At 25.9% G+C, this 27,686-nt stretch overlaps 1 protein-coding gene across 1 annotated transcript; it reads right to left on the bottom strand.

Annotated features, from left to right (window-relative positions):
* Positions 1-13,682: 13,682 nt before the first annotated feature.
* LOC122499482 (protein lev-9) lies at positions 13,683-24,106 on the bottom strand. The gene is made up of 5 exons (XM_043607865.1): positions 23,010-24,106; positions 17,860-17,990; positions 17,019-17,259; positions 15,524-16,115; positions 13,683-15,288 (listed from the first exon to the last, which is right to left on the bottom strand). Exons 1-5 carry the CDS (start codon positions 23,797-23,799, stop codon positions 13,839-13,841), a joined length of 3,204 nt encoding a protein of 1,067 aa, XP_043463800.1. The 5' UTR covers positions 23,800-24,106; the 3' UTR covers positions 13,683-13,838.
* Positions 24,107-27,686: the final 3,580 nt, after the last annotated feature.

Raw genomic sequence — 27,686 nt, 5'->3', positions numbered from 1 at the left:
TCCACAATATTTTAATTTAAAAATTAGATTTGGTTAGAATAATTTTTTTTTTATTCTGTATCGAAAAAAATACGTATTTTTTTATTTTGAAATTTGATGAAAATTACAGAAGTTATTAATTATTGAAGTTTATTGTTAGAAAATGTTAGAATGTTAAAAATGTTTAATGTTAGAAAATAATATCCTGCATGAAATTTGTTGGAAATTTCAACTTTTTAAAAATGCAATTATAAATAACAAATCTGCAAATTTTTAAATAAAAATATTGTGGAGAATGTCCCATATGAATTCTTATAAAATTTAATTAAATTTAATTAAAAAAATTTAATTAAAATCTTTTAAAATAATTGACTTGTTTCGGAGAAATTAATAAAAATTGATTTGAATAATTACATTTTTTCAAGAAAATTTCCAAAAACTGTATTCCAAATAATTTAATTTCTTGTAAAATGTTTATTATCTTTGAAAATTATTGAATTTTTGAGAAGAATTTTATTTAATCTGATATTTTTTAAATAATTGAATTCTTTTCTAAAAAATATTATCAAAATATAGTAGCTATTGAAAATTAATTGAATTTTTCAGCGAAAAATTTTCTTCAAATTTTTGAAAATTGAGTTGTTTTTTTCGAATTGTTTTAAAAAATATTACTAATGAGGGTAGAAATTATTAAATTAAACATATATATATATAAATTAAAATTTAAAGGAGAAAATAATTATATTTTAGTATGTAAATATTTAATTTCAAAGGAACACCGCGAAATTTCAAGAGAATGTAAATAAAGTAGCACACATGACATGAAAAATAAATTTGTCCTGATTATAAAAAATAAAAATGGACCCCTCCCTCCCTCGTTGCCAAAAATTGTCATGCTCGTCAAATATGTTGGAAAAAGATCGTAAATTATATCGGATTTCGTGCGTGACGGAGATTTATCGAAGCAACTCCAAATAAGGAGATTGCACCTTGCGGAGTTATGCGCTCGTCCTACAAAACGGGCAAATTTCGCGCCTCCTCGGACCGTTTAAGGCGACAGAGAGAAAGAAAAACAGAAAAAGAAAGAGACGGTTGAGAGAGAAAAACAGTTTTGAAGAGAGAAAGAGAAAATTTAAGGCGGGGGGAGGGGACGATTATACGCCGGTTAATTTCAATATCGAATGGAAACCAGCAAACTTTTAATGAATTTTCGAATGGCACGAGTGTGTACACAGTGTCTGTCATGACGTGCCCGATTATATCGGTACCACAAGCACTCAATTTTGTTCGATTCTCTTCGCGCCAGCGCATCCTTTGCGCGCCATCATGGTACATACAATCGTTCATTGTCATCTCTCTCTCTCTCTCACTCTCTCACTCTCTTCAGTGCGTCAAGGGAATTTCCCTAACAAAAGATATAATTTGCAAAATATTTCTGAACAAATAAAACTCCAAACACGAGGTGTTCAATTGGTACTTGATTGGTTTCACAATGGGAGGGAACTTTTTAATCTCGTGAAAAAAAAAAATAAATAAATAAATAAAAAAAAAAATTCGTCGGTGTGAAAGTATTATAAAAGACGGTTCTTCAATTACTCTCGCAAACAACTTTTTAACTGCGTCAATTATTTATTCGACGACATGCAGAGAAAATTGCTCTTTGACTATATGCATACAAACACTGTCAGACAAAATTGATTTTGATTGAGGATATTTTTAGCAAAAAGGAATTTTTTTAACGCTTTATTTATTTTATTTTCTGTAGTTTTTCTATTTTTTCTACTTTTTTAATGTTAGGTAATCAATTTCGCCAGTTTAAATCACAGATCAAATAAAAAATTGATCCAAATTTTTGGTATCAATTTTATACACTTTGGTATCAATTCGATAGTTTCAAGAAAACTGCGGGTTTATAGTCAACAGTGTTGGCAATTTTGAGTATTAATTAATTTTCGATATCAATTTAAAACATTCGAATTAACTACAAACACATAAATTAATTTTGAGCTAATTTCGTAATTTTTTTCAGCGTAGAAAAGTTTTTAGTGGACAGAGCGAAAAAAATGCAATTTTTTTTCTCCTGGAAAAAAGTAAGTTGAATGAGAATATAAATTGTATTTTCACTCTGTTGTCCTTTTTCGTCTAATTATCCACATTTATTTGTCATCTAACTTCTGTTTTGTACAGTCACTTAAATTCACTTGCTGTGTAATTTTGTGTGAATTACGACCGACATCGTTAAGAGGAACAACTGCAATTTCTTACTCCTGTGAAAAATTCGATATTCGTGTAATTAAAAGCAGTTGTCCTCCGTGCAAAGCCGTAATCCTCAAAAACACGAACTGAAAGTTAAATACATCAAAAACTTTCAGTTCCAACCGCTTTAAATAATAATTTAAAAAAAAACCTTTGTTCTTTTTTTCCTTTTGAAACCTCTTGTGAAAATCAAAAATTAAATTTATCGTATTTTTTTATCAACATTTAATTTATCATTATGAATAATAAAAAATTCTTCTCTAAACTTCAATTGTTTTTAAAAAAATTAATGAAATGCTTGGGAAAATTTCAATTACTTTCAAACATTGTCATCAATTCCATGGATTTTAATATCTACTATTTTAATAACATTTTCTAAAAAAATTCAATTATTTAAAAAACACTTTTATAAAATTCTACGCAAACATTTAATTATATTCATACATTACAAAAATTTCACAGGAATAAAATTATTTACAATTTTTTTTTATAAATTTCTTGGCAATGATTAAATTAATTTTATGAATAATAAATTTGTTTAGAAATTTAATTATTTTCATAAATAATATAACTCATCGCAGAATTTTAATTATTTTTAATACCATTTTTAATCAAATTTTCTACAAGAATTCAATTATTTTCACAAATAATAAAATTCTTTAAAGAAATTCAATTTAAAATAAAAATTAATAGAATTCTTCAAAGAAATTCAATTATTTACAAAATTTTAATAAAATTCATTTCGAGAATTTAATTATTTTTATAAATAAGTAAATTCGTTGCAAAAATTCAATTATTTTTATAAATTTATAAAACTCTTCTCAGGAATTCAATTATTTTTAAAAAAGTTAATAAAATTCACTGCAAAAAAATTATTTTCATAACTAATAAATCTCATAGCAGGATTTCAATTATTTTTAATACAATTTTTTTAGGTAATACAATTCAATTTTTTTTAAATTCTGTGCAAGAATTCAATTATTTGCACAAATAATAAAAATTCTTCAAAGAATTAATTGACAAAAATTTAATAAAATTCTCTGTCAAAATTTACATTATCTTTATAAATAATAAAATTCTTCTCTGGAATTTGATTAATTTCAAAAATTATAATAAAACTCATGGCAAAATTTTAATTTATTTTCAAAAAAATTTTTTGAATTTAATAATTTCGAATATTTACTATGTTAATAGGATTTTCCAAATAAATTCAATTATTTAAAAAAATGTTGTTAAAATTCTACTCAAATATTTAATTATTTTCATATATTATAAAAATTTCACAGGAATTCAATAATTATTTACAACTTTTTTTTTATATAAATTTCTTCGCAATGATTACATTAATTTTGTGAATATTAAATTTGTTTAGAGATTCAATTATTTTCATAAATAATATCGTAGAATTTCAAATATTTTTAATACAATTTTTAATAAAATTCTTTGCAAGAATTCAATTATTTTCAAAAACAATAAAATTCTTCAAAGAAATTCAATTATTTTCAAAAATAATAAAATTCTTCAAAGAAATTCAATTATTTAAAAAATTTTTATAAAATTCATTGCAAAAAATCAATTATTCAATTAAATTAAATTAAATCAATTAAAATCAATTAAAAAAAATTCAATTATTTTCAAAAATAATAAAATTCTTCACAAAAATTCAATTATTTAAAAAAATTTAGTAAAATTCCTTGCAAAAAATCAATTATTTTTATAAATAATAAAATCCTTCACAGGACTTCAATTATTTGTAATACAATTTGAAATAAATTCCTCGAAAAATGCAATTATTTTTAAAAATTTTATTAAAATCTTCGAAAATACTCAATTATTACTTATAAAATTTTTTCAAGTTTTGAATTGTTTAATTTAGTTTAATTTCAAAATTGTGAAAAAAATCGTTAAATTCTCGTAAATAACTAAATAATAACTAAATAATTAAATTTTTAATTAATTAATTAGTTAATTGTAAATTTTGACAAATTTTATTCATAAATTTTGTATTTTAAAGAATTTATTTTTTTTCACTTTTAAAAATTATTTTGAAACATAATTGTATTTTTGAAGAATTGTAAACAAAAATTTGCAAAATAATTGAATTTCAGAATAATTTATACAGAATTGAAGTCAGGATAAGAAAAAAACTGAATATTCTTTTTATGTAAATCAGAAAAAATTCAGGGAAATACAGAATCAATTTTTTGTGAATCGATTAAGATGAATGTTTTCAGAAGTCTAAATGTTACGAGCAAATAAATTTTTTCCTCACACTTGGAATCAAAAATGAAATATAGAAGTTTCCTGTATATAGTTTTGTTACATGTTTTTTCTTTGTGTTTTTTTTTAATGCGAATTCAGTGAATAAGCGTGAAATTCAAGTTCCAGAAACGAGAAGATTGGATTCTTTTAAAACCAAATGGAACCACTTTTTCGGTGAAAGTTTTGAGCGCAGAAAAATGGGCGAGTTGTTAAGATTTTTATAACCCTTAGCGGTGCGAGCTTCGGGCATTACGAAGGCGTACAAAACCATGAAGCACATTTAGCAATGTGCGGTAGGACCATTAGGAGGTTTGGTGAATTTTTGCGGCTAGAGAGAGGGACGCTTTAAAGTTATTGAAATTCGTGACGTTTAAGAAAAGAGAGAGAGAAAGAGGAAAGAGAGTGCGCTCGCTTGTGTTAATGGGCACAAAGCTTCACTGATTACAGAGCGGTGGAAAACGGATGCTTGCAGCGCAAGAGTTGCCTCAAGGGGTCCACCACTGGACCACCTAGCGGGTCCTTGCTTAATCCTTCCGCGTAAAATGAAAATATTGGCCATCTGGTCCTATCAATGGTTCCAGCTTCCTTTTCCTCTACTATTATTTCTTCTTCTTCTTCTTCTTCTTCTTCTTCTTCTTCTTCTTCTTCTTCTTCTTCTTCTTCTTCTTCTTCTTCTTCTTCTTCTTCTTCTTCTTCTTCTTCTTCTTCTTCTTCTTCTTCTTGGTCTTTTTGTCGTTTTTCTTCTTCTTCTCGTTTTTCCTCTTATGATTTTTCTTTTTTTTCGTTTTTCTTCTCTTTCTTCATTTTCTCGTATTTCTTCTTTTTGTTTTTTCTTGATTTTCCTCTTGGTGCTTCTGTTCTCTTTTTTATCTTCTTGTTCTTGTTTTTTTCTTGCTTTTCTTTTCCTCGTTTTTCCATTTCTTTATTTTCTTCTTCTCGTTTACCTCTTCTTGTTTTTTTCTTCCTCGTTTTTCCACTTCTTGTTTTTCTTGTTTTTGTTTTTTACACAATTTCTTGTTTTTTTTCTTCTCGTTTTTCAACTGATTGTTTTTTTTCTTTTCATGTATCTTTTTTTTGTTTTTCTTTTTCATTTTCCTATTCAAGATTTTGTTTTTGTTTTTCACAGTCATGTTCTTGTTCTTTTTGTTGTCCTTCTCCTTTTTTCGTCTTTCATCTTCTTTGTTTTTGTTTTCCTTCTCATTTTCTTCTTTTTGTATTTCTTTCCCTTTGTCTTGTTTTTCTTCTTACTTCTCTTTTTCTATTTTTTAGTTTTCTTTTTTTTCTCCTTTCTTATAAGAAGATGAAAATGTAAAAAAGAAGAAAAAAAGAAAACTATAGTTATCTTCTACCTTTTCTTCTTCTTTTTTTCTTTTTGCTTTTCCTCTTTTTGTTTTTCTTCCACTTTTTACTTATTTTTCTTCTTCTTGTTTTTCCTCTTTTTGTTTTTTTTCACCTTATTCATCTTCCCATGTTTCTTCCCTTTTTTCTTTTCGTTTTTCTTTACCTTTCTTTCTATTTTCTTCTTCTTTTTTTCTTTCCCTTTTTCTTATAAGCAGATAAAAAAGGAATAAAGAAGAAGAAAAGAAAACTATATAGTTTTCTTAATTTTTTCTTTTTGACTTTTCTCTTTTTTCTTCTTCTTTCTTTTTCCTTTTTCTCTTCTCGTTTTTCTTCTCCTTTCTTTCTATTTTCTTCTTCTTTTTTTCTTTTTCTTTCTCCTCTTCTTATAAAAAGATGAAAAAGAAAAAAAGAAGAAGAAACGGGAGAAGAAAACTATAGTTTTCTTCTCCCTTTTCTCCTTCTTTTTTCTTTTTGTTTTTCTTCTTTCTTTTTCCCTTCTCGTTTTTCATTAACTTTTTTTCTATTTTTTTCTCCATTTTCTTCTTCTGTTTTTCTTTCTCCTCTTCTTATAAAAAGATGAAAAAGAAAAAAAGAAGAGGAAAATAAAAGGGAGAAGAAAACTATAGTTTTCTTTTCTTCTTCTCTTTTTCTCTTCTCATATTTCATCACCTTTTTTCTATTTTCTTCTTCTTTTTTTCTTTTTCTTTCTTCTGTTCTTTTTCATCTTTCTCTTTTTGTTTTTCTTTCCCTTTTTTCTATTTCCTTCTTCTTTTTTCCTTTTTCTTCCAGTTTTGTCTGTTTTTTTGCTTTTTCTTCTTCTTTTCCCTCTTCTTTCATTTCTTCTCCTCGTTTTACTTATTCTTATTTTTCTTTTACCTTTTCTTCTTCTTTTTTCTTTTTCTTTCTCCTCTTCTTATAAAAAAATCAAAAAGAAAAAAAAGAAGAAAAGGGAGATGAAAACTAAAGGTTTTCTTCTCCCTTAACTTCTTCTTGTTTTTCTTTTTGTCTTTCTTCTTCCTTTTTCTCTTCTCGTTTTTCTTTACCTTTTTTTCTATTTTTTTCTATTTTCTTCTTCTTTTTTCCTTTTTCTTTCTCCTGTTCTATTTAATCTTTCTCTTTTTGTTTTTCTTTCCCTTTTTTCTATTTTCTTCTTCTTTTTTCCTTTTTCTTCCATTTTTGACTGTTTTTTGCTTTTTCTTTTTCTTCTTTTTTCCTTCTTTTTCAATATTCTTCTTCCCTTCTCCCTTTTTTCTTCTTTTTTTTCTCACCAAACCTCATTCTTCATATAATCGAATGTCATCTTTTTTTTCCTCCTCGCGTTTTTTTCGTCTTCCTTTTCTCTCAAAACCAAAAGTATATATTCTTTGTAATCGAAAGGTGTCACAGTCTATAGTTTACTCTTAATTTTGTTTGGCGACTCTCATTATTAACACGGAGAGCTCTCTCAAGTTTTACCAGGAATCATTGGACAAAAGTTGCGCAAAAGTAAATGCGCGCGCTGCAAAAGTATCGACAAAATCTCTGAGAAATTGTTATTAATACCCAGAAGTTTGTGGTTCGTTGATTCATTCATTGGTATTAGGACTCATTTGACTCATAGTGTTGCAGTCTTGTAAACGATTTGTGGTCATCATTTCTTCTTCTCTTCTTCTTCGTCTCTGCGCTGCTCTTTTTTTTTCTTTTTTTCGAAACCCTATCTTCCCTGAAGTAGATTACGAAAAGTGTTACTTCAAAATTGCAATAAACTTGTTTTTGTAAATTGCAAAGTTCTCTTAGGTTTCAGAAAAAGGAATGGAAAAAAAGAAACAGTTTCATTTCTGGAAACCACAATTTTTTGTTTCTATTTCCATTTGTCTCTTGGTTGACTTATTTTTTTTATTTAGTTACTAATTTATTTATTTATTTCTCTAGTCATTTACTTACTTATTTAATTACTTGCTTATTTATTTACTTCTTAATTTATTTACTTACTTTTTTATTTTCTTATTTTTTCTTTACAATATTTTACCTTTATACTGATTCGTTTCTTTATTGACTCATTTCTTTGTTTACTAATCACGTATTTATTTACTTCTTTATTTATTGTCTTATTTTTCGTTTACGATATTTTACCTTTACTTATTCGTTTCTTTATTTACTTATCACTTATTTGTTTACTTACTTATTTGTTTAAACTTACTTATTTATTTACTTGCTTATTTATTTACTTCTTTATTTATTTACTTATTACTTATTTATTTCTTTATTTTCTTATTTCTCTGTTTACTTACTTATTTATTTGTTTACTTATTTATTTACTTCTTTATATATTTATTTTCTGATTTATTTACTTCTTTAATTATTTACTTACCTCTGTCCCTATTTATTTACTTATTTATCATTTTTTATTTACATAGAAAATTTTACAAATTCATTTTTCATCTCCTATTTTTTTTTTGACAACTTTTTCAACTACAAACTTTTTGAAATTCTCATGTCATATTTTTAAGTATACTTTCTCAATGGAAAAAAGGGTATTATAATAAGCGTCTCTCCTTAGTGGGCGATTAGAAGGTACATCCTTTCATAAATGTAGTTAACTTCCGTAAAAGGAGTGTTGTAAAGATTTTTTCTTCTTTTTTCATTCAAGAATATAAAAAGAGGGGAAAAAAGAGTGCACAGGTGACAATGGCGCACGCCACGAATATTTTTGGCACGCCTATCTCGACGTATTCCGGATTCCAGGATCTTTGCACTCTAGAGAATTGCGAACAAATCCCGGGGGCCCCGATTCATTGAGGAAAGGATTTTAGTCAATTTCGAGGTCGCCATTGACCGACACTTTACCTCCTTGAATTGGCAGGAAGCCCGCACCGCTTAACTCCTCTCTGGTACTGCCTCAATAAGATTATCATCGTCTGTGACCAGACTACTACGACTCCCTCGTCACTACTTGATTCAATGAACTCGACAGAATATTATATTGTCAATGAGAGAGAAAGAGAGAAATCTCTGTTTCTCTCTCTCTCTCAGTCATTGACAGTCTCGAAAAGTTATTGTCGGATTATTCCAGTAGTCACCACCTGGCAGTTTCTCTTTTTTTTCCTAAACAAAAAAAATTTATTCCCTTTCCCTCTTATGTTGATGGAATTAAAAAGATTAGAATCTTATTAGTCTATAAGTCGAAATCAGCTTTTGCTTCACAAGTTTCAGTGGACACTCTTTTTTCTGCCCTCTCCCCACTCACCTGTTTCCCCCTCTTTTTCATGAGTGAAGGTTTACTCCTTTAAGGGCATGTGGAATCAGCCAACTTCAATTAATACATGTATTAATATTCCCACCGAATTTCTTCAAAAATATAAAATAAATCTTGACAAAATATAAGAAAAATAATATTTTATTTATTGAGACATGGATCTCCAGTTCAATTAATACAAAAATTTGCTTTTAATTATTATTTTTCATTTAATAAAAAGTTTGATATTTTTTGAGAAAAAAAGACAATCAAATACAAATTAATATTGAAAAAAATGAATAAATTTATATTTTTCTATGTTAATATTCATTTTTTTCAATGACAATTTGTATTCAATTGTCTTTTCTTCTCAAAAATTGTCAAAAAAATGAAAGTTTGAATAGAAAAATATAAATTTATTCATTTTTTTCAATATTAATTTGTATTTGATTGTCTTCTTTTCTCAAAAAATATCAAACTTTTTATGAAATGAAAAATAATATTTAAAAGCAAATTTTTGTATTAATTGGACTAGAGATCTATGCCTCAATAAATAAAATATTATTTTTCTTATATTTTGTCAAGATTTATTTTATATTTTTGAAGAAAACCGGTGGGAATATTAATACATGTATTAATTGAAGTTGGCTGATTCCACATGCCCGTAAGAACCAAATCTTTTTTGTTAAAAAATCGCACTTTTTTATTTTTGACCCTAGACATTCAATTATTTTCAAATTTTTTTTTTAATTTTTGGCATAAATGAAAAATAACAAATACTTTGAAGATCTTCAATTACTTTTGGAAATTTTAATAAAATTTTTCCCAAGAATTTAAATATTTTTGTTAAATAATAATAGAAATCTTGGCAGACATTCAATTATTTAGAAAAATTTTAATAATATTCTTTGCAAGTATTCAATTATTTTCATAAATATCAATATTTTTGGGGAAATTCAAATAATTAAAAAAATTTTGATAATACTATTTCGTAGGAATTCAATTATTATCAATATAGAATTAAAAAAAATTTCTCGACACGATTCAATTATTTTAAAAATTTTAATGCAATTCTTCGAAAGAAATCAATTATTCTTAAGAATTTTAATATAATTCTTTATAAGAATGACATAATTTTTTCAATAAAATTTTTATTGAATTCCATGAAAGAATTAAAAATTTTTGAAAATAATTGAAATTTTGCAATGAATTTTTATTAAAACTGAAAATAATTGAATTTTTATAAAGAAATTTATTTAAATTTTAAACTATTGAAAGTAATTAAAGTTTTATTAAAATTGCATTCAGAATAATTACATTTTTGCGCATAATTTTATTCTTTATGAAATAATAATTGAATCCCTGTGAAGAATTTTATTATAAATAATAAGTATATTTATAAATTATTTATAAAAATACAATTCTTTATAAGAATTGAATCATTTTCAATACAATTTTAATTGAATTCCATTAAAAAATTTAAATTTTTTCGGAAGTAATTGAAATTTTGCAATAAATTTTTGTTAAAAGTGATAATAATTGATTTTTTTGAAGGAATTTTATAAAAATGTTTTTAAATAATTAAATACTTTTGAAAAATTATATTATTTGTAAAAATAATTGAATTCTTGTGAAGAATTTTTTTATTACTTATAATTTTACATAATTTGTGATAATCAAGGAATTTAATTAAAATTATATTCAAAAAAATTGAATTTTTATATTTATTTATTTATTATATTCAAAGTATAATTGAAATCTTTAGAGAAGTTTTATTAAAATTGTATTCGGAATAATTACATTTTTGCGCATAATTTTATTCTTTATGAAAATAATTGAATCCCTGTGAAAAATTTAAATATTTATCAAAATAATGGAAATATTGCAAAGAAATTTGTAAAAAATTTGTAAATAATTAAATTCCTGTAAAATTTTAATTATTTATGAAAATAATTAAATGTTTTGCGTAGAATTTTATTAAAATAATTAAATTCTTTTGGAAAATTTGACTAAAATCGTAGGTATTAAAGATCATTAAATGTTGAAATTTTTTAAAAATAATTGAATTTTCACGAAGAATTTTATTTAAAATTTTTGAAAATAATTGAAATTTTCCTAAGAATTTGCGAAGGAATTTTTTTTAGAAAGTTTGCAAATAATTGAATTCCTTAGGAAAATTTTACTAGAATAGTAGATATTAAAAATGATTGAATTCAGGAAAATTTTTTGAAAAAAATTCAACTTTTACCAAGAATATTATTAAAATTTTTGAAAATAATTTAAATTTTACCAAGAATTTTGTTACAATTTTTTAAAATATTTTAAACTTTGCATTTTTTTTAAATTTTATGTTTTTTGTTTCGATTTTCGTAATTTCTTGGCCATTTTTTTCATCATATATCGAAAATTAAAAAATGCTAACCTTTTCTTTATAAAAAATAAAAAAAAAAACGTTCCTATGATAATGTTATTTTTCGATAAATATGAAGATTTTAGCAACAAAACAATTTTGGGGTTCTTTTCTACCCTAGTTAGACTTTTACATTAATGTAAAAGTAAAATTGAAGAAAAAAAAAAATTTGAAGACCAGAATTTTGGAATAGGAAATTTAGATAAAAACCATTGTTTAGAGAACAAAATTAGTAATTAAAGTAAAAAAAAAGTTAGTAAAAATAGAAGATAAAAATTATTTAATTATTTAATAAAAAGGTAAAAAAAAGTAAGAAACAATATTTGCAGCGTTAAAGTAAGTAAAAACTGTTTTGCAATTAGCTTATTTTCTCTCTCTCTCTCTCCTTTTTCAGAAAAAAAAAAATTAAGATCTATTTACAGGAGAAGACAAAACGCGTTAGACGTGAGATGCTAAGTATTTGAAACCAGATCTGGACGGGAGTAACGAAATTATCACGTAGGGGTTTCAATGTTTAGAGTGATTAGCGCTGGGTTCGTGTAATCATGACTGAGAAGAGCAACTGAATAATGTGCTTGAGTAATTTGCTCCAGCAAACGAATTAGTAGTGCGTGCACACTCTGATTTTCCTTTACTCCTTTATACACATATATATGCAAGTGCTAAGAGCTTCACAGATACTCTTTGATTATGTTACGACGCTTTACCACTAATGACGTTGCTTTAATAAATTTACAGGATTACAAGAACTGCTTTCTCTTCAAATATTTCCTTCTTTCTCCTTCTCTCTCTTCTACTTTTGCTCTCCTTCTCTATTTTCAAATAATATTCCAAAATAAACGTTAGAAAAAAAATTCTTCAACTTATTTTATACTTACAAATTCTCGAATTTAGTTTACTTCTAAATTTTTAAATTTGTATTAATTCTAAATTTTCGATTAATAATTATAATTTATTACTATACGAATTAATAATTCTTCTTAATAAATTACTTTCTTTAAAAAAGAAATCTTTTTTTCCCGGTAGAGAAATTACAAATAATAAATTAATAATTAATAGTCGCTGTTAAATCGAAACACAGATTTTAATTGGATCTCGATTTCGATATTGACAAGCAGCTCGAGTGTCTGAAGGGTGAATCACGAGGCCTCTCTTTTCTGCGATGATTATTTAACTTTAATTACTCTTGCCACTGCATCACTCTCTTGCAATATTCGAATTATCGATAATGTCATATCGAATGACAAAAGACAATAAAGGTAATTCTTTTTTTTTTAAATTCTCCTCGTAATAATTGAATTGAAATTTATCTCGATAATATTCTTTTTTTAAATAAAATAACTATTTTTTATTTAAAAACAATGCACAAGAAAAAACTAATAAAGTAACTATATTTTGTGATAAATTTTATAAAAATAGTAAATATTGAAAATCATTGATTTGCTAAAAACTTTTGAAAATAATTCAAATTTTGCAAAAAAAATTATTTTAATTGATGAAAATAATTGAATTTTTTGTGAAAAATTTTGCTATTTATAAAGAAAATTGAATTCTTTGACGAGATAATAGTTAAAATGTTTGAAAATAATTTAATTTCTGCAAAGTATTTTATTACTTTTTCAAAAGAATTGAATTCTTATGCTAAATTTTGATATTTATCAAAATAATTGAATTTTAGAAAAGAATTTTATTAAAATTCCTTAAAATAATTAATTTTATGGGAAGAATTTTGTTCTTTACCAAAAAATTGAATTATTTTGCAGAATTACTTGAAATTTTTTGAAAATAATTGATTTTCTACGATGAATTAAAAGTTATTTATGAAAATAATTGAATTATTGCAACGAATTTTATTATTTTATGTAATAATTGAATGTTTCTTAAAATCGAATTCTTTCGTCGAGTTTTAATAAATAAACTGAATTCTTGATGAGTTAAATTTCGTTAAATTTTTTGAAAATAATTGAATTTCTACGAATATTTGTATTACTTTTGAAAATAATTAAATTCCTGTGATGAAAATTTTTATTTATGGAAATCATTAAATTTTGCAAAGAATTTTATCGAAATTCCTAAAGATAATTCAATTTCAGTGAAGAATTTTGTTAGGATTTATGAAGAAATAAGAAAAATCTTTTCCCTCACTTCCCTGACCTGTGGAAATCCTGAAGAAAAGTAAAAAAAAGAAAAATTCATAAGGAATTTAGTAAAAAATTTATCTGCATGGAAAAGATTTATTTTCGTCAAAAAGTGTACATATTAAGGTTAATTTAATGGACGAGAGGAAAACTGATGAACTATCGTATAATGTGTATAATTACCTAAAATTGGCTGGTATCGATTATTAATAATAAATTCCATAATATCACAATAACATCATTTATTTTTCGTCCCGGTATTAGATTTTCCAAAGACGTAATGCGTACTCATCAGATTGTCTGACGTTAAAATTGTACGCTTTAAATTATTTCGTTTGTTGACTTTATTTATTAAGAGTTTTATTGATTTCATTTGATTATCAAGCTCGGATAATGGAAGTTGTCTTTTCTCACGATTATCATTATTATTATTATTATTATTTTTAACATCATCATCATTATTATTTCGTCTCGGTATTTTTTGCCACCAAAGTCCCTTTGGTCCATCGGATCTTATTGCCGGTGCCATTAATGAATATGTCCAATCGGAAATATTTCTTATCCGACGACTTCGATGCTTTGGAAAATCACTTTTAGTTTCAACTGTTGGTATTTCATTGCTGTATGATGAATCACTGGTATTTGATAAAATTGTACTTTGTTCCGTTGACAATGCTGGGGATATTAATTCAGTCGTATTATCATCACTTGATTTTGACGAATTGAGTTTATTTTCTATGATATGTTTGAAGAACGTATAAATTTCACCGACTGTAAATGAAGTGCCATTGCGAACAGTCATTTTATCGATTTTCATTTTTTTGATAAGTTCCTCGGTTGCATTCTGAGTTTCCAACATGGACAATTTCTCGTTCACGTAGTCGTTAATGAACTCGTAAAAGCCTTTGTACGTGCTCGACACTTTGTGCTTCTTCTTATCTTTCTTCTTACCCTTTTCAACTCGGGTTTGATTTCTCTTTCTCGATTCCTTTCTCGATTGCTTCTCATACCATCTTAGGGTCTTATTATAGAATTTCACGATTCTTTCAAACTCCCTCTTTAACTTGGTAAACTCCCGTTGATTTCTGACCTCGAAACTATCGCGACTTTTCCCTGTTGAATTTCTTCTTGGTTGTGATAAATCAACGTGGAAAAAATTTTTACTTATAACATTCAATAGATCGTGCATTGTTACATTTGTACGATTATCCGAATGTTTTGTATCGATTCGCTGTAATTTGCGATAAATTGCTTTTAAAAATTCTACCATTTTCTCATCTCTTGTACGTGAACGTCCACTGTTGTGATTTGTTCGATTTTTTATTGTTGTTGTGGTTGTTGTTGTTTGAAGTGTTGTGTTTGATGATTCAAGTTCTGTTGTGTTTCTCAAGGATGTTGTATTCTTTCTCATTTCAAGGTGGAGGAGTTTTTTGCCAACTTTTCTGAAGAAGTCGATAAATTTTCGATATGCTGTGACAACGGTTTGATTGCGTCCCTCGTCGTGCACTGATCTTCTTCGTCTGTTCCATCGAATTCGTGGATGTTGACCCAGAGAGCAAATGGGAAGTTCACGGGGACTCCAGTTGCCACTTATGCATGTCGCTCCCGGTGGACCTTCACTCAGGTAATAACCTTTGTCACAGTCGTACATTATTTGCTTGTTGTTGATCACCTTCTTCACGTAGGGTCTGCGAACAGATTTTTCAAGTTCCTTTTCTGATTTTTAATCCATTTGGTAATGAAAACGAAAAACAAAACACGAAAAAGGAAACAGAAGACAAAGAAGAAGAAAGAGAAAAAGAAGAAGTAACAAAAGATGACGATGATGATGATAAAGATTGTGACAAAGAAGTAACAAAGATCATAAAAAATAACAGAAATATCAAACAAAAAACTAAAACAAATCTTGATGCTACCTATTACCTATAATCATAGACTCCCATGTTGCCAACCAAAAGCACCTTTCCATTCTTGACGAATCCAGGGAATGGACAATAAACCTCGACGCAAAATGGAATATCTCCGATCCAATTTCCATAGCTGCACTCCACCGAATATGACATATTGAATGGACCACCTCCAACAAGTTCGAAACCATCTTTACACTTGAAAACCGCCTTCATTCCATGCTCAGTCTTTGGAGCAATGACCATGCCATTTTTTGGTGCTTTTGGCATTTGCTTGCATCGTGCTGGCGAGCATGATGGTACAATTGACCATGTACCATTATTGCACATAACCGGAGTGTTATTGGCGGCAAATTCGTAATCATCAATGCAGCCAACAATTAATTGTACACCATGGTCAACAACAGTTACAGTTTCATTATTAGTTATACCATCTTCAATGGTGCTTATTACTTGACCATTATCAATTTGTGGCACAACACACGGTGCCAAGCATTGTGGAAGTGGATTTCGCCATTTACCATCGGTCTGACAAACGGATGTTGTGTTGCCTTCGAATTTCATGTGGTCGTTGCAACGGAATATTATGCTCGCACCTAATCCAGTTCCTGGGGGCATTGACAAAAAAAAAGAAGTAGAAAATTGAGTACTTTTACAAGTATAAAGTGAAAAATTAGGATTTATCAAAACAGCAAAGTGGAAAATTAAGAACTGGTTAATACAACATATTCTACATACATGGTAGAAAATTAAGTATGGTTAAAACAACAAAGAAAATTGAGATTGGGCAAAACAACAAGGCAGAAAATTAAGAGTGGCTAACACAACAGAGTAGAAAATTAAGAAAGGCCAAAACAACAAAGAAAATTAAGAATAGTCACAACCGCAAGGTGCAAAATTAAGAGTGGTCAAAATAGCAGAGTAAAAATTAAGAATGGTCACAACAAGAAAGAAAATTAAGAATGGTGAAAACCACAAGGTACAGCATTAAGAGTGGTCGAGATAACAATAAAAAATTAAGAATGGTTAAAACAACAAAGAAAATTAAGAATGGTAAAAACGACAAGGTACAACATTAAGTGTGGTCAAAATAACAGAGTAAAAAATTAAGAATCGCCAAAACAACAAAGAAAATTAAGAATGATCACAACAACAAAGAAAATCAAGAATGGTGAAAACCACATAGTACAAAATTAAGTGTGGTCAAAATAACAGAGTAAACAATTAAGAATGGGTCAAAACAACAAAGAAAATTAAGAATGGTCACAACAACAAGAACAACATGGTAGGAAATTAAGAATTAAAGTGTCGGTTAATCCCTTTTGCAAGAAGAATGAATAAAAATCTCCAGATCAAAGATTATTCTAATAAAAGAGTGCGGATTGAAGTGTAATTTTTTTTTGTTTCGTGTTTTTTTTTTTTTTTTGAGAAAAGGAAAGACGTGGGTAATGTGAAAAACAATGGAAAGCTTGATGAATAAATTGGAAGCTATTCGTCTGCCTTGAAAATACCTGCTTCGATGTTGTCGATCCAACCGTTGTAAAGGATTCCTGGTGATCCGCAGTTGATCTCCTTGCACGTTGGCGTTTGTCCTGTCCATCTTCTGTCGGAGCCGCATCGCCTCGTCCCAACTCCAACTATGGTATAGCCATGCTTGCACTCATAAGACACTACGGAATTGTACCCGACGGATGTGAATACAGCATTTCCATAACGAGGATTCTCTGGCGGTGGACACTGTACCTGCGTTACCTGTATCACACATTGACAATCTTTTGTTTTTTTTTGTTCTTTGAATTCTTTTTATCCTTCTCTTTCTGTATTTATTTTATGGCGTAAATTTTCTGGTAAGGAAGAAAAAACTTGCAATTCATTTTTGCAATAGAAATTTGTAATAAAAAATAAATAAAATTGATTTGAAAATTAATTGGTTAATTAATTATGTAGGTAAATAAAAAAATTAATTTTGGGAGTACTAAAAAGAAAATCAGACAAAGGACAATAAAACTATTTTTAATGTTTATAATAACAACAAGTAAAAATACTGTTTGTAATTAATAATAACAGAAAGTAAAAATATTTTTTTAATAACAAAAAGAAAAAATAGTTTCATTATTCACGAATAAACAAATTTTTATTTATTTATTCTTTAACAATAAAAATAAATAATAAAAACTTTAACTCTATTTAGTATTGACTAGTATAGTGGAACAGCGTTAGTAAAAAATTAGTAGCAAAAAAAAATGATTGAAAAGGGAAAAATGGTACAGGAAAAAAATAGTAGAAAAAAGAAAAAAAATGTTTGGAAAAAGAGAAGAAAGGGAAAAATAATTTGTAAAATGTTCAACTGACCTGAACACATTGGGGCGATTCTTTAGGTGACCAACTACTGTCAGCTAAACAGATTTTCTCGGCACGGCCAACCAATTCGTAAGTGTCGGCACAGTGATAGGAAACGCGACAGTCGTAAGTGTAACATTCACCTGATAATTAAAAGCGAAATTGACACGTTTATCTACCAAATTTTCTAAAATATGAAATCATATTTATAATATATTTAGTATTATATTTAAATTATTATTAATTATTATAATTTATTATATTTAAATTATTATTAATTATTATAATTTATTATATTTAAATTATTATTAATTATAATAATTTATCATCATTCCAAATTATAATATTATCACACATAAAACGACACTAATCTATTTTCAATCAAAAATTTATAAACTACCTTCACTCTAAAAATAATTTTATAAAAAGAAATTGCTACAAAAGTTTTTATTCAATAAAGTCAGTAAAACTTTATTAGATAATAAAATTTCATTGAAAAATATTGATACATGAATTTAATATTAAGCAAAAAATAGAAGAAAATTATATTTCTCTCTCAATTTTTCTATGAAGAATTTTCAAATCATTTTTTAAAGTATATCGTGTAATAAAATATTGATAATAATAAATAATAACTTTAGTGTATTAATAACAATATTAATAATATTAACAATATTAGCAACGTTATTATAAGAAATTTAATAACAATAATAATACAGAACATTAAACAATAACAATAATATTAACAATAATAACAACATTAATAAAAGAAATATAATAACAATATTAATAAATTAAAAATAATTTGTTGTATTAATAATAATAGTAAAATCGATAAATAAATTTTTAATTAAATAATTTTGATTCAATAAATTACATTTACATTTACCAATAATTTTTTCTTTAATAGTATTAATATTGACATTAATAATAGTAGCAATATTGATATAAATATTAATAGTATGGATATTAATTAATATTAATGAATATCCAATAATGAATAATAAATGTTTACAGACTAATTAAAGGTTTAAAGATATTTAATTATAATAATTAATAATAGATTAATAATACTAATAATTTTTAATACAAATAATGACTAATATTAATAATACTAATAACAATTAATAATTAATATTATTGTTATTTCCTTTTTTTTGCTTTACGAGAGAAGTGGTTATTACTAATATTAATATTAATATTAATTAACATTATTAGTAGGAAATGTAAAAATATTATTTTATTTATATCATTAGTATTAATTTTGTTATCATTAATATTATTTATTTTTATAGTATTAGTATTAATTAAAATTAATTATCTCTAATAGTGGACAATAAAGATAAACGAATAATAAACAATTAAAAAAGATAACGAATAATAAAAAAAAAGTATTCATAAAAGAAACATAAATAGTTTCACAACTCTTTCCTGTTATAAATGAATCTTTTTTGAAAAGGAAGATGAAAATTTTTACCAGTATTTGTGAAAATTTAAAATTCCCCTCTGCTTTAATAAAGATTGTAATATAATTCACTTCGAGAAACTAATTGTAAATTCATTTTTCAATGAAATGAATTTTATGTCAGTAATATATGAGCTTATTAAAGCCAATAAATTCATAAAACTTGCAAACTAATATTCATGAAAGAAAACTTTTTATAAATGCATAAAATTTATAAGCCATAGGGATTTAAAGTTCATTGAAAGTTTTTTATGGTAATCGTCATTAGGCAAATCATTTCAATTTACATTGTGTATAAAGAGATAGAGAGAGAGAGAAAAAAAATTTACCGTTCTCTTATTTTATATTTAGATATGTATATAATATTGATACGTCTATTTCGATCAAAAAATTTTTTTCCTCGTTTTATTCTTTCTCTATTTTTTTATTCTCTCATTTATATACACACCGGGGACGAAAACTTTTGACTTTGAAATGGAAAATTTAAATTGATCCAATGATTGTATTGCGTCCTTCCATCGGACATTTAATTAAATTTTTAATTTTAGTTTTCTCTCATACTATTCTTTGTAATTTAATGTTTTTTTTTCAATTTGCACTAGAGATGAAGAAACGGAAATTTATTTTGAATATATTTTAACGAAATTCGGTGCGTTGAGTTCGTTATGGTTTTGTATTAAGTGAAAAAAAATTTTATTAGTGAATAGTAAATTTTTTTTACTGTTGTCAATTAATTTTATAAATAAATTCTATTTTCACTATTATTCTATTTTTATTATTATTATTAAATCGAATTTTTTTACTGTTGTCAATTAATTTTATAAATTTATTTTATTTTAACTCTTTTTCTATTTTTTATTTGAATAGAAATTTAAAATCTTCTATTGCAAGTTTATCGAATTTTCTAACTGTTTCTAACTCTATTTATAATTTTAATTCTAGTTCCAATACTTATTTTATATTTAGTTACAGTACTAATTATAATTTTAGTTCTTGTTAAAAAAAAGTCCCTCGTGTTTTATAGAAGAATTTTATGTTTTTTATGGAAATCAATCTAGTGTCGCAGTTATCGGTTATCTGCTTGTAAATATATCCACCGAAGAACTAAAATACACTTTATAAATAGAGGGTTTATAATAATGCAATTTTTTTAACGGAAATTTTAAATCTTCATTTTAAAGATGAGTTTATAAAAAGATTTTTCCGATTAGCAAAATCTACTTTGCAACAAGAAATTATTTTTTTAATAGATAAATATCAGAAATAGGAAATAAATAATATTGACACTTTTTATTTTAACTCAGGCGTTTTTAATTATAATGATTAACATAAAATTATAATAATTATATATTATATAAAATAATAATAAATTATATAAATTGTAATAATGAGTATAATGCTAATTCAATTATTTTCAATAAAATTTCACGAAAGAATTCAATAATTTTCTACAATTTTAATAAATCCTTAGAAACAATTTAATTATTTCCAATAAAATTTTACGAAAAAATTCAATTTTTTCCTAATTCGTTATAAAAATTTTTTCAAAACAATTCAATTATTTTCTCAAATTTTAAAAAATTCTTCGAAACAATTTAATTACTTCTATTAATAGTAAAATTGTTTGCAAAAATTCAATTATATTTATTACAATTTTAAGCAAATTTCATGAAAGGACTCAATTTTTTTTAATTTTTAATAATATTTTCCAAAAAAAAATTCAATTATTTTCTAAAATTTTAATAAAATGTTTCGAAAGCATCCAATTATTGTCTAAAATTTAAATAAATCTTTTAAAACAGTACAATTATTTTTATAACTAGCAAAGTTCATCTCAAGAATTGAATTATTTATAAAAACAGAAATAAAATTGTTTAAAAGAGTTTAATTTTCCATCAATTTTAATAAAATTTTAATAGTAAAATTATTAATTACAATTAATTACAATTATTAACAAAATCGATTATAATTAAAAAATTAAAGAAATTTTTTGAAAGAATTAAATTATTGTCAAAATCTTTAATAGTATCTATATTTTTTGGAAAAATTTAATCATTTTCTATATTTTAATAAAATTCCTTGAATGAATTACATTATTTTAAAAAAATTTTATAAATCCTTCGAAACAATTCAATTATTTTTAATAAAATTTCACGAAAGAATTCAATTATTTTCTAAAAATGTTAATAAATCCTTCGAAACTATTCAATTGCTTTAAATAAAATTTCACTATAAAGAATTCCATTTTTTTAATTCGTTATAAAAATTTTTTTAAAACAATTCAATTATTTTCTAAAAGTTTTAATAAATCCTTCGAAACAATTCAATTGCCTTAATTGAAATTTCACGAAAGAATTTAATTTTTTTTTAATTCGTTATAAAAAATTTTTCAAAACAATTCTTCAATGATTTTCTAAAATTTTAATAAATTCTTCGAAACAATTCAATTACTTTTATAAATAGTAAAATTGCAATAAAATTCAATAATTAAATTGTTCATAGTGAATAAAGTCTAATAATTACAAACTTTCAATGAATTTGACTATATACACTGTAAAAAAGGGAGTTAAATTTTAACTCCCCAGGGGAGTCTATAAAAGTCGCACCCATTGGGGAGTTAATGCCAGGGGAGTTAAATAAAGATAGTTAAAATTTCACACCCAAATGCTAACTCCCCAAGGAAAAAATAACTCGCGCGGGTGTTGAATGAAGGGAGTTAGAAATTAACTCTCTTTTGGAGTTGATTTTTAACTCGAAAAATTTCACTCCCAACTCCCGAGTCCGTTAACTCCCTAAATTTTTTACAGTGTAATAACGAAATTATTGTTTCAATTATTGTTGTGATTTACTTTTATTGGTAATCTTAAGCGCAAACTTACAAAATAAGATTTTATAAAACAAAACGAGAATATCTTATTTTAAGATTCAAACGTCAAATATATTCTTGAAAGTGAAATGTTTCTTTTGAAATACAGAATAGATTTACATTCACAAGATGACTTAAAAATTCACAAACAATAAATAAACTACAAACTTTAAACTATGAATTCACAGATTTTCTAATGATATCAAATTGAGACAAAAAACGAATCAAAACGTTGGTTCGCAACACTTTTGATTCGTTTTTTGTCTCAATTTGATATCCTTAGAAAAAATGTGTTATAAACTATAAACTATGAACTACAAACTGCAAACTACAAACTACAAACTATAAAGTACAAACAATAAATTATGATCTACAAACTATAAACTACGAAGTATATGACATAATCTATAAAATATAAACTATGAACTAAAAAGAAAACTATAATACAAACACAGTTTTCTTGAAAGTATCAAATTGATACTAAAGTGGATCAAATTGATGATTGTCCACATTTTTAGTATCAATTCGTTGCAATTTGATACTTTCAAGTTAATAACGGAAAATATAAACTATAAACGAATAGAAACTAAAAACAGAAGATATAACAACACAAAAGTATTACAAACAATGTTAAAACGTCGCAACAAAATAATTACAGACAACAATAAATCACTACAGGAATTCACGATATAAATAAGGATAAAGCTCGAAAAAATAACCACTGAATACACTCGTGCGATGCAAAAAAGAATTTTTTCCCCGCATCTACAAAAAAATAAGGGAAAAAAGAAATCATTGGATATTTTTTGCATAATTCACGAAGATTCTTACCAGCATGCCATCCGTTAGCAATATCCGCAGGAGGTCCACAGCTTTTTGGTTCGCAGGCAATATCAGGTCCAAACCAACTTGCAGCTCCTTCCATCATGAGGCACTTGGCTGTAGGGAAACCAGTGGTCTGATAACCATGATCGCAAAAATATTCCACCGCACTGTCAAGATCAAAGGACGTTTGTTCAATTAATGCATTGTGCCTTGTATTTTTAATTTTCGGCGGTTCAAGGCAAAATGTTTTCGAATCATTTTTACACGATGGCTTACTGCCACTCCAACGTCCATCGGCCCTACAAGTCCTCTCCAATAAACCCACCGAATAATAATCAGCATCACATGTATAATATGCCCTATCACCAAAATTATTACCCGTTACTCTCATTGCACCATGCTTTATGTCATCTAACTTTGGACATTCTCTGTCTGGTTTGATGCATGACATACCACAAATTCCATCGCAACGACATTTCTTCTTTTTACTCTTACAATCCTCGTCGGTTGAACATTTTCTTAAACATTTTTGTCCCTGCATTTCGGCTTGCTCCTCGTCGCGTGGACATTCGGCGGATGGTGAATTTCTTGGATTTTTGTAAATACGACCATCGTCATCGACTTCCGTTTTAGAGGCATAAATATCATCGTCCTCATCCTCGTCCTCCTCCCAATCATCTTCATCCTCATCCTCATCCTCCTCGACAATTGACTGTTGCTGTAATTTCGATTCTGATCGATTTATCAACGAACATAACACTAAAAAACTCAACAATAGAATGATTCTTGGCCTCATTGTCTTTCCTTCTTGTTTGCAAAGTTGTGTTTCAAAATTTTCAACTGGGGAAAACTTGTTTCTATATGATTCTTATTTCTGAATGATCCATTATGATTTTTCAACCTCTTTGATGATGATTTTTCTTTCTCTTTTAGAGTCTCATTTTTAATAGTGTTGATAGGACTCTCTCTCTTTCTTTTTTTTTTGAAGAGAAAAGTTTTGTTGCCTTTTTCCCGAGCGACGCTTTTCGCTTTGATGATCGATGGGGAATCGCAAAACTCCTTCCCGTTCGGATTAGGGTTTTTGCGCGTACTGCGACCCGAAGCTGCTGGGGAATTGTGAAATTGTGGCGCACGCCAACTCGCGCATTCGGGCTGTTCAATACATGTTTCCCCCTTTTAAAACTTGCGCAGCATCCAGTAGATGGCGAAGATACGCGCTTTTATACAGAATAAAAATAAAGAGATGTTGTCGCATCCACCGCTGAACGTGTATTACGTTCGTGTAATGCAACCGGGAAAAAGGGTGGATATTATGAATTGCACACACAGTGCAAGAGATACTTTGCAAAGGATATTGTCAAGAAATATGAGAGAGAGAGAAAAAAAAGAAGAGTGAGAGAAGTCGAGAAAGCGAGAGAAAGAGAGAAAAAAGAGAGAGAAAGCGAAAAAAAGCAAAGAAACGAAAGAGAGGAGTCGGGACGATTTGAGAAATTCTCCAGGATATGATCCTTGCTCTCAATTTTACTTTATCAACTCAAATTACATTTTTATTATACGGTTACATTGAGTCGGCAATTTATTTTCAGATTTAATAAAGAAAAGTTGCAATTAACTGACTGGAAAAATACTACAGAGGATTTTTTTTTTGTTGCATATGAAATTTAAACTCGTTTCGTTTATGATTTTCAATCTTTGAATAAATGATTCTAAATATGAATAAAGTCATGTACAATTACATAAATATAAATAAAAAAAAAGATTTTTATATTTTGTAGAAAATATGATAATGATCATCAACAGATAGCATGTAATCTTCCAAGCTTGCCGTAAGCTTCTATACTCTCTAAATTTTAATTACCGTCAACCGGGGCTATTTTGTGCACCAAATAGCTTTTTTTTATTCAAAGATTTATTTAAATTCAGAATTAAGAGAATAAAGAAAATCAACTTTTGATATATGTTGTGGACATCCTTCTGAAGCTTTCCTATAAATTTGGCAAAGAAAAAAAATTTTTTGTCTTAGTTATAGTCATTGAAAGTCGTGCACACAATAACTCCCGGGATGGGGCTATTTTGTGCATCGAACTTTGTTTTCCTATAATGTTGCGTAAACATTTTTTTAATCGTTTCTGCTTCATGAAATCTTTTGTGTATATATTTGAGAGTAAGTTAAAAAAAGAATGACCTAGTAAAATTTTTTTTGTAGATATATTATACAAAAAATGTAAAATAAAGCACTAAAATTTTGCTAAAATCTGGATTTACTAAAAATTAACAATCTTTCTTTAAATTGTATATTACGCAGATAGTAAATAATATTTTTTTCTTTTTTAATATATATTTTATAATAATATACTAATATAATTATAAAATGATCGTTTAAACACTTATAAATAACTTTAAAACATCATTTCAATAGGAGCTTTTTTAATAGTTTTAAATGATATTTTTAAAAAACTTGAAATAAATATTTTTAAGGTTAAATAGATAACAATTTAATATCTAATATGCTTTTCAAGTCATTTTAAGAGAAACGAGAAAATAGTTTTAAAACTAATTTGAAAAACTTATAAATATTAATTAATGTTCATTTTTTGAGATTATGTTGTGCAGCGGTTGAGCTTTTAATCGTTTTAATGATTTTAATTAACGTATTTACAGTTTTTTTACAGAAAAGTAAGACAAAAATGTATTAAAATGATAAACAGAATCTTCTTTACTTACTAAATAAAACATTTATGAAAAATATTTGATTTTTTTAAGTGCACAAAATAGCCCCATGGAATCCTGGTTTTTCAGTTTTTTCCACTTTTCTCTTAAAATAATGAATAAAAAATTAGCGCATTACGTATGTATCATCACAACACAATTGACAACAAATATCTAACTCAGTTTATGAGACACATTAAAACTCTAGAAGATCTGGTATAATTTTTCCGAACTTTCAAAATTTTTTAAACAAATTTTCCGTTTTTAGGAATTTTTTTCTCTTAATTGACAAAGCATTAAATAATAACATTTAGTGCTCTCTATTGTCATGTAATTAAACTTTCATTTTACAAAATAGCAGATTAAAATAATTCATTCTAATAATTTTTTTCATCAAAAAACTCGCGTGCACAAAATAGCCCCCGGATGCACAAAATAGCCCCAGTTGACGGTAGTAAAAATATTTACTAATTTGAATCAGTAACTGACTTTTTGCTTTCGAATTAGTAAGTTTTACTAATAAATTAGTAGAAATTACTATTTATTAGTAGAAATTACTATTTATTAGTAGAAATTACTATTTATTAGTAGAAATTACTATTTATTAGTAGAAATTACTATTTATTAGTAGAAATTACTATTTATTAGTAGAAATTACTATTTATTAGTAGAAATTACTATTTATTAGTAAATTTTACTAATTCAGAAGCAATAAGTCAGTCACTAATTTAAATTAGTAAACATTTTAACACGAAGAAAAATATACAGTAAGTTTAATACTGTTATAGTAAAACATTCCTGTTTCAACATTTTTGGTAACTTTTACTAACTTTCGGAGTAAATTTTTCCACATTCGAAATAAATTTTACTACTTTCAAAGAAATATTTGTAAAAAATTATAGTAAAATTTACTTCAAACGTAGCAAAATTTATTCCGAAAGTAGTAAAAGTTACCAGAAATGTTTTACTATAAAAGTAGTAAGAGTTACTTCATATATTTACTTAATATACTATTACTTACTTCATATACCTGTACTAATATATAAAAAAATATGTGCAATATTGCAAAACTAATGCCAAAGTATAGGTTGTTAATGGAGTTGATTTTATACGAATGACTTCTGTGAGTATTTATGTTAAAAAATCTAAAAATAATTGATAAATGATAGTTAAAATTATGTTTAAAAATTAAGTTAATTAAAGTAATTGGTATATGCGATATTTTTACAATTACAGATATTGAAAATGACAAACGTGGGTTGTCGAAACGTCTAAAAATTAAAATGTGTACTTACACGTAGATTTTACAATACATAATAAATGACTTATAAAAAACGAAACGAAAATTTCTATCAATACACAGATAGTTACTTCATATATTTTTCGCCGTGTAATAATTCAAATTTAAAAAGCAGGTAGCTTGTAGCTAGCTTGTCATGCAATATTAGATATAATATACAATATTACAATATTAGATGTAATATTTACTGTAATATTTCGATAAGAATGCCAAAAGCTTATGCCAAGCTTGCAGAAAGATTGCACTAACCTTACTGGAAATAATTTTGTAATCTTAAATGAATATAAATTAGTAGAATAAATTAAAATTAGTAGCAGCATGCTCTCTGCAAACTTACTGTAAATTCTTTTGAAGAACTTCTTTGAATTTGTTTTCAAATGATGGAAATTTTTTTAGTAATTTTTAATTGAAAATTTTGAAAGTTATTGAATTTAATAATCAATTTCTTTTAAGTTTTTAAAATAATCGTCTTTCTTCCATAATTTATATTACACATTTAATTATTGAGTTTCATTAAAACTTTTAGAAAATAATTAAATTCTTTTGAAGAGCGTTTCTTTAAGTTTTTAGAATAATTTGAATTAAAATTTTTGAAAATAATTGAATTAAACAAAGAATTTTTTTCAACTTTTTAACATAATCGTGTTTATATTATTTTATTATTATTATTTTTT

The sequence above is a fragment of the Leptopilina heterotoma genome, unplaced genomic scaffold (assembly GCF_015476425.1).
Source record: "Leptopilina heterotoma isolate Lh14 unplaced genomic scaffold, ASM1547642v1 Lhet_168, whole genome shotgun sequence".
In the NCBI taxonomy this organism is placed as follows: Eukaryota; Metazoa; Arthropoda; class Insecta; order Hymenoptera; family Figitidae; genus Leptopilina; species Leptopilina heterotoma.
Note: the sequence above shows the minus strand (reverse complement) of the source record. Positions and strands in the feature narration are given on the sequence as shown.

What these genes read in the sequence shown, in the direction of transcription:
- LOC122499482 (XM_043607865.1), bottom strand. Translation starts at nt 23,799, where the DNA reads ATGAGGCCAAGAATCATTCTATTGTTGAGTTTTTTAGTGTTATGTTCG. An exon ending in AATCGCCCCAATGTGTTCAG is followed by an intron (nt 17,260 to 17,859) that starts GTCAGTTGAACA and finishes TGTGTGATACAG; the next exon opens with GTAACGCAGGTACAGTGTCC. An exon ending in ATGGGAGTCTATGATTATAG is followed by an intron (nt 15,289 to 15,523) that starts GTAATAGGTAGC and finishes ATCTGTTCGCAG; the next exon opens with ACCCTACGTGAAGAAGGTGA.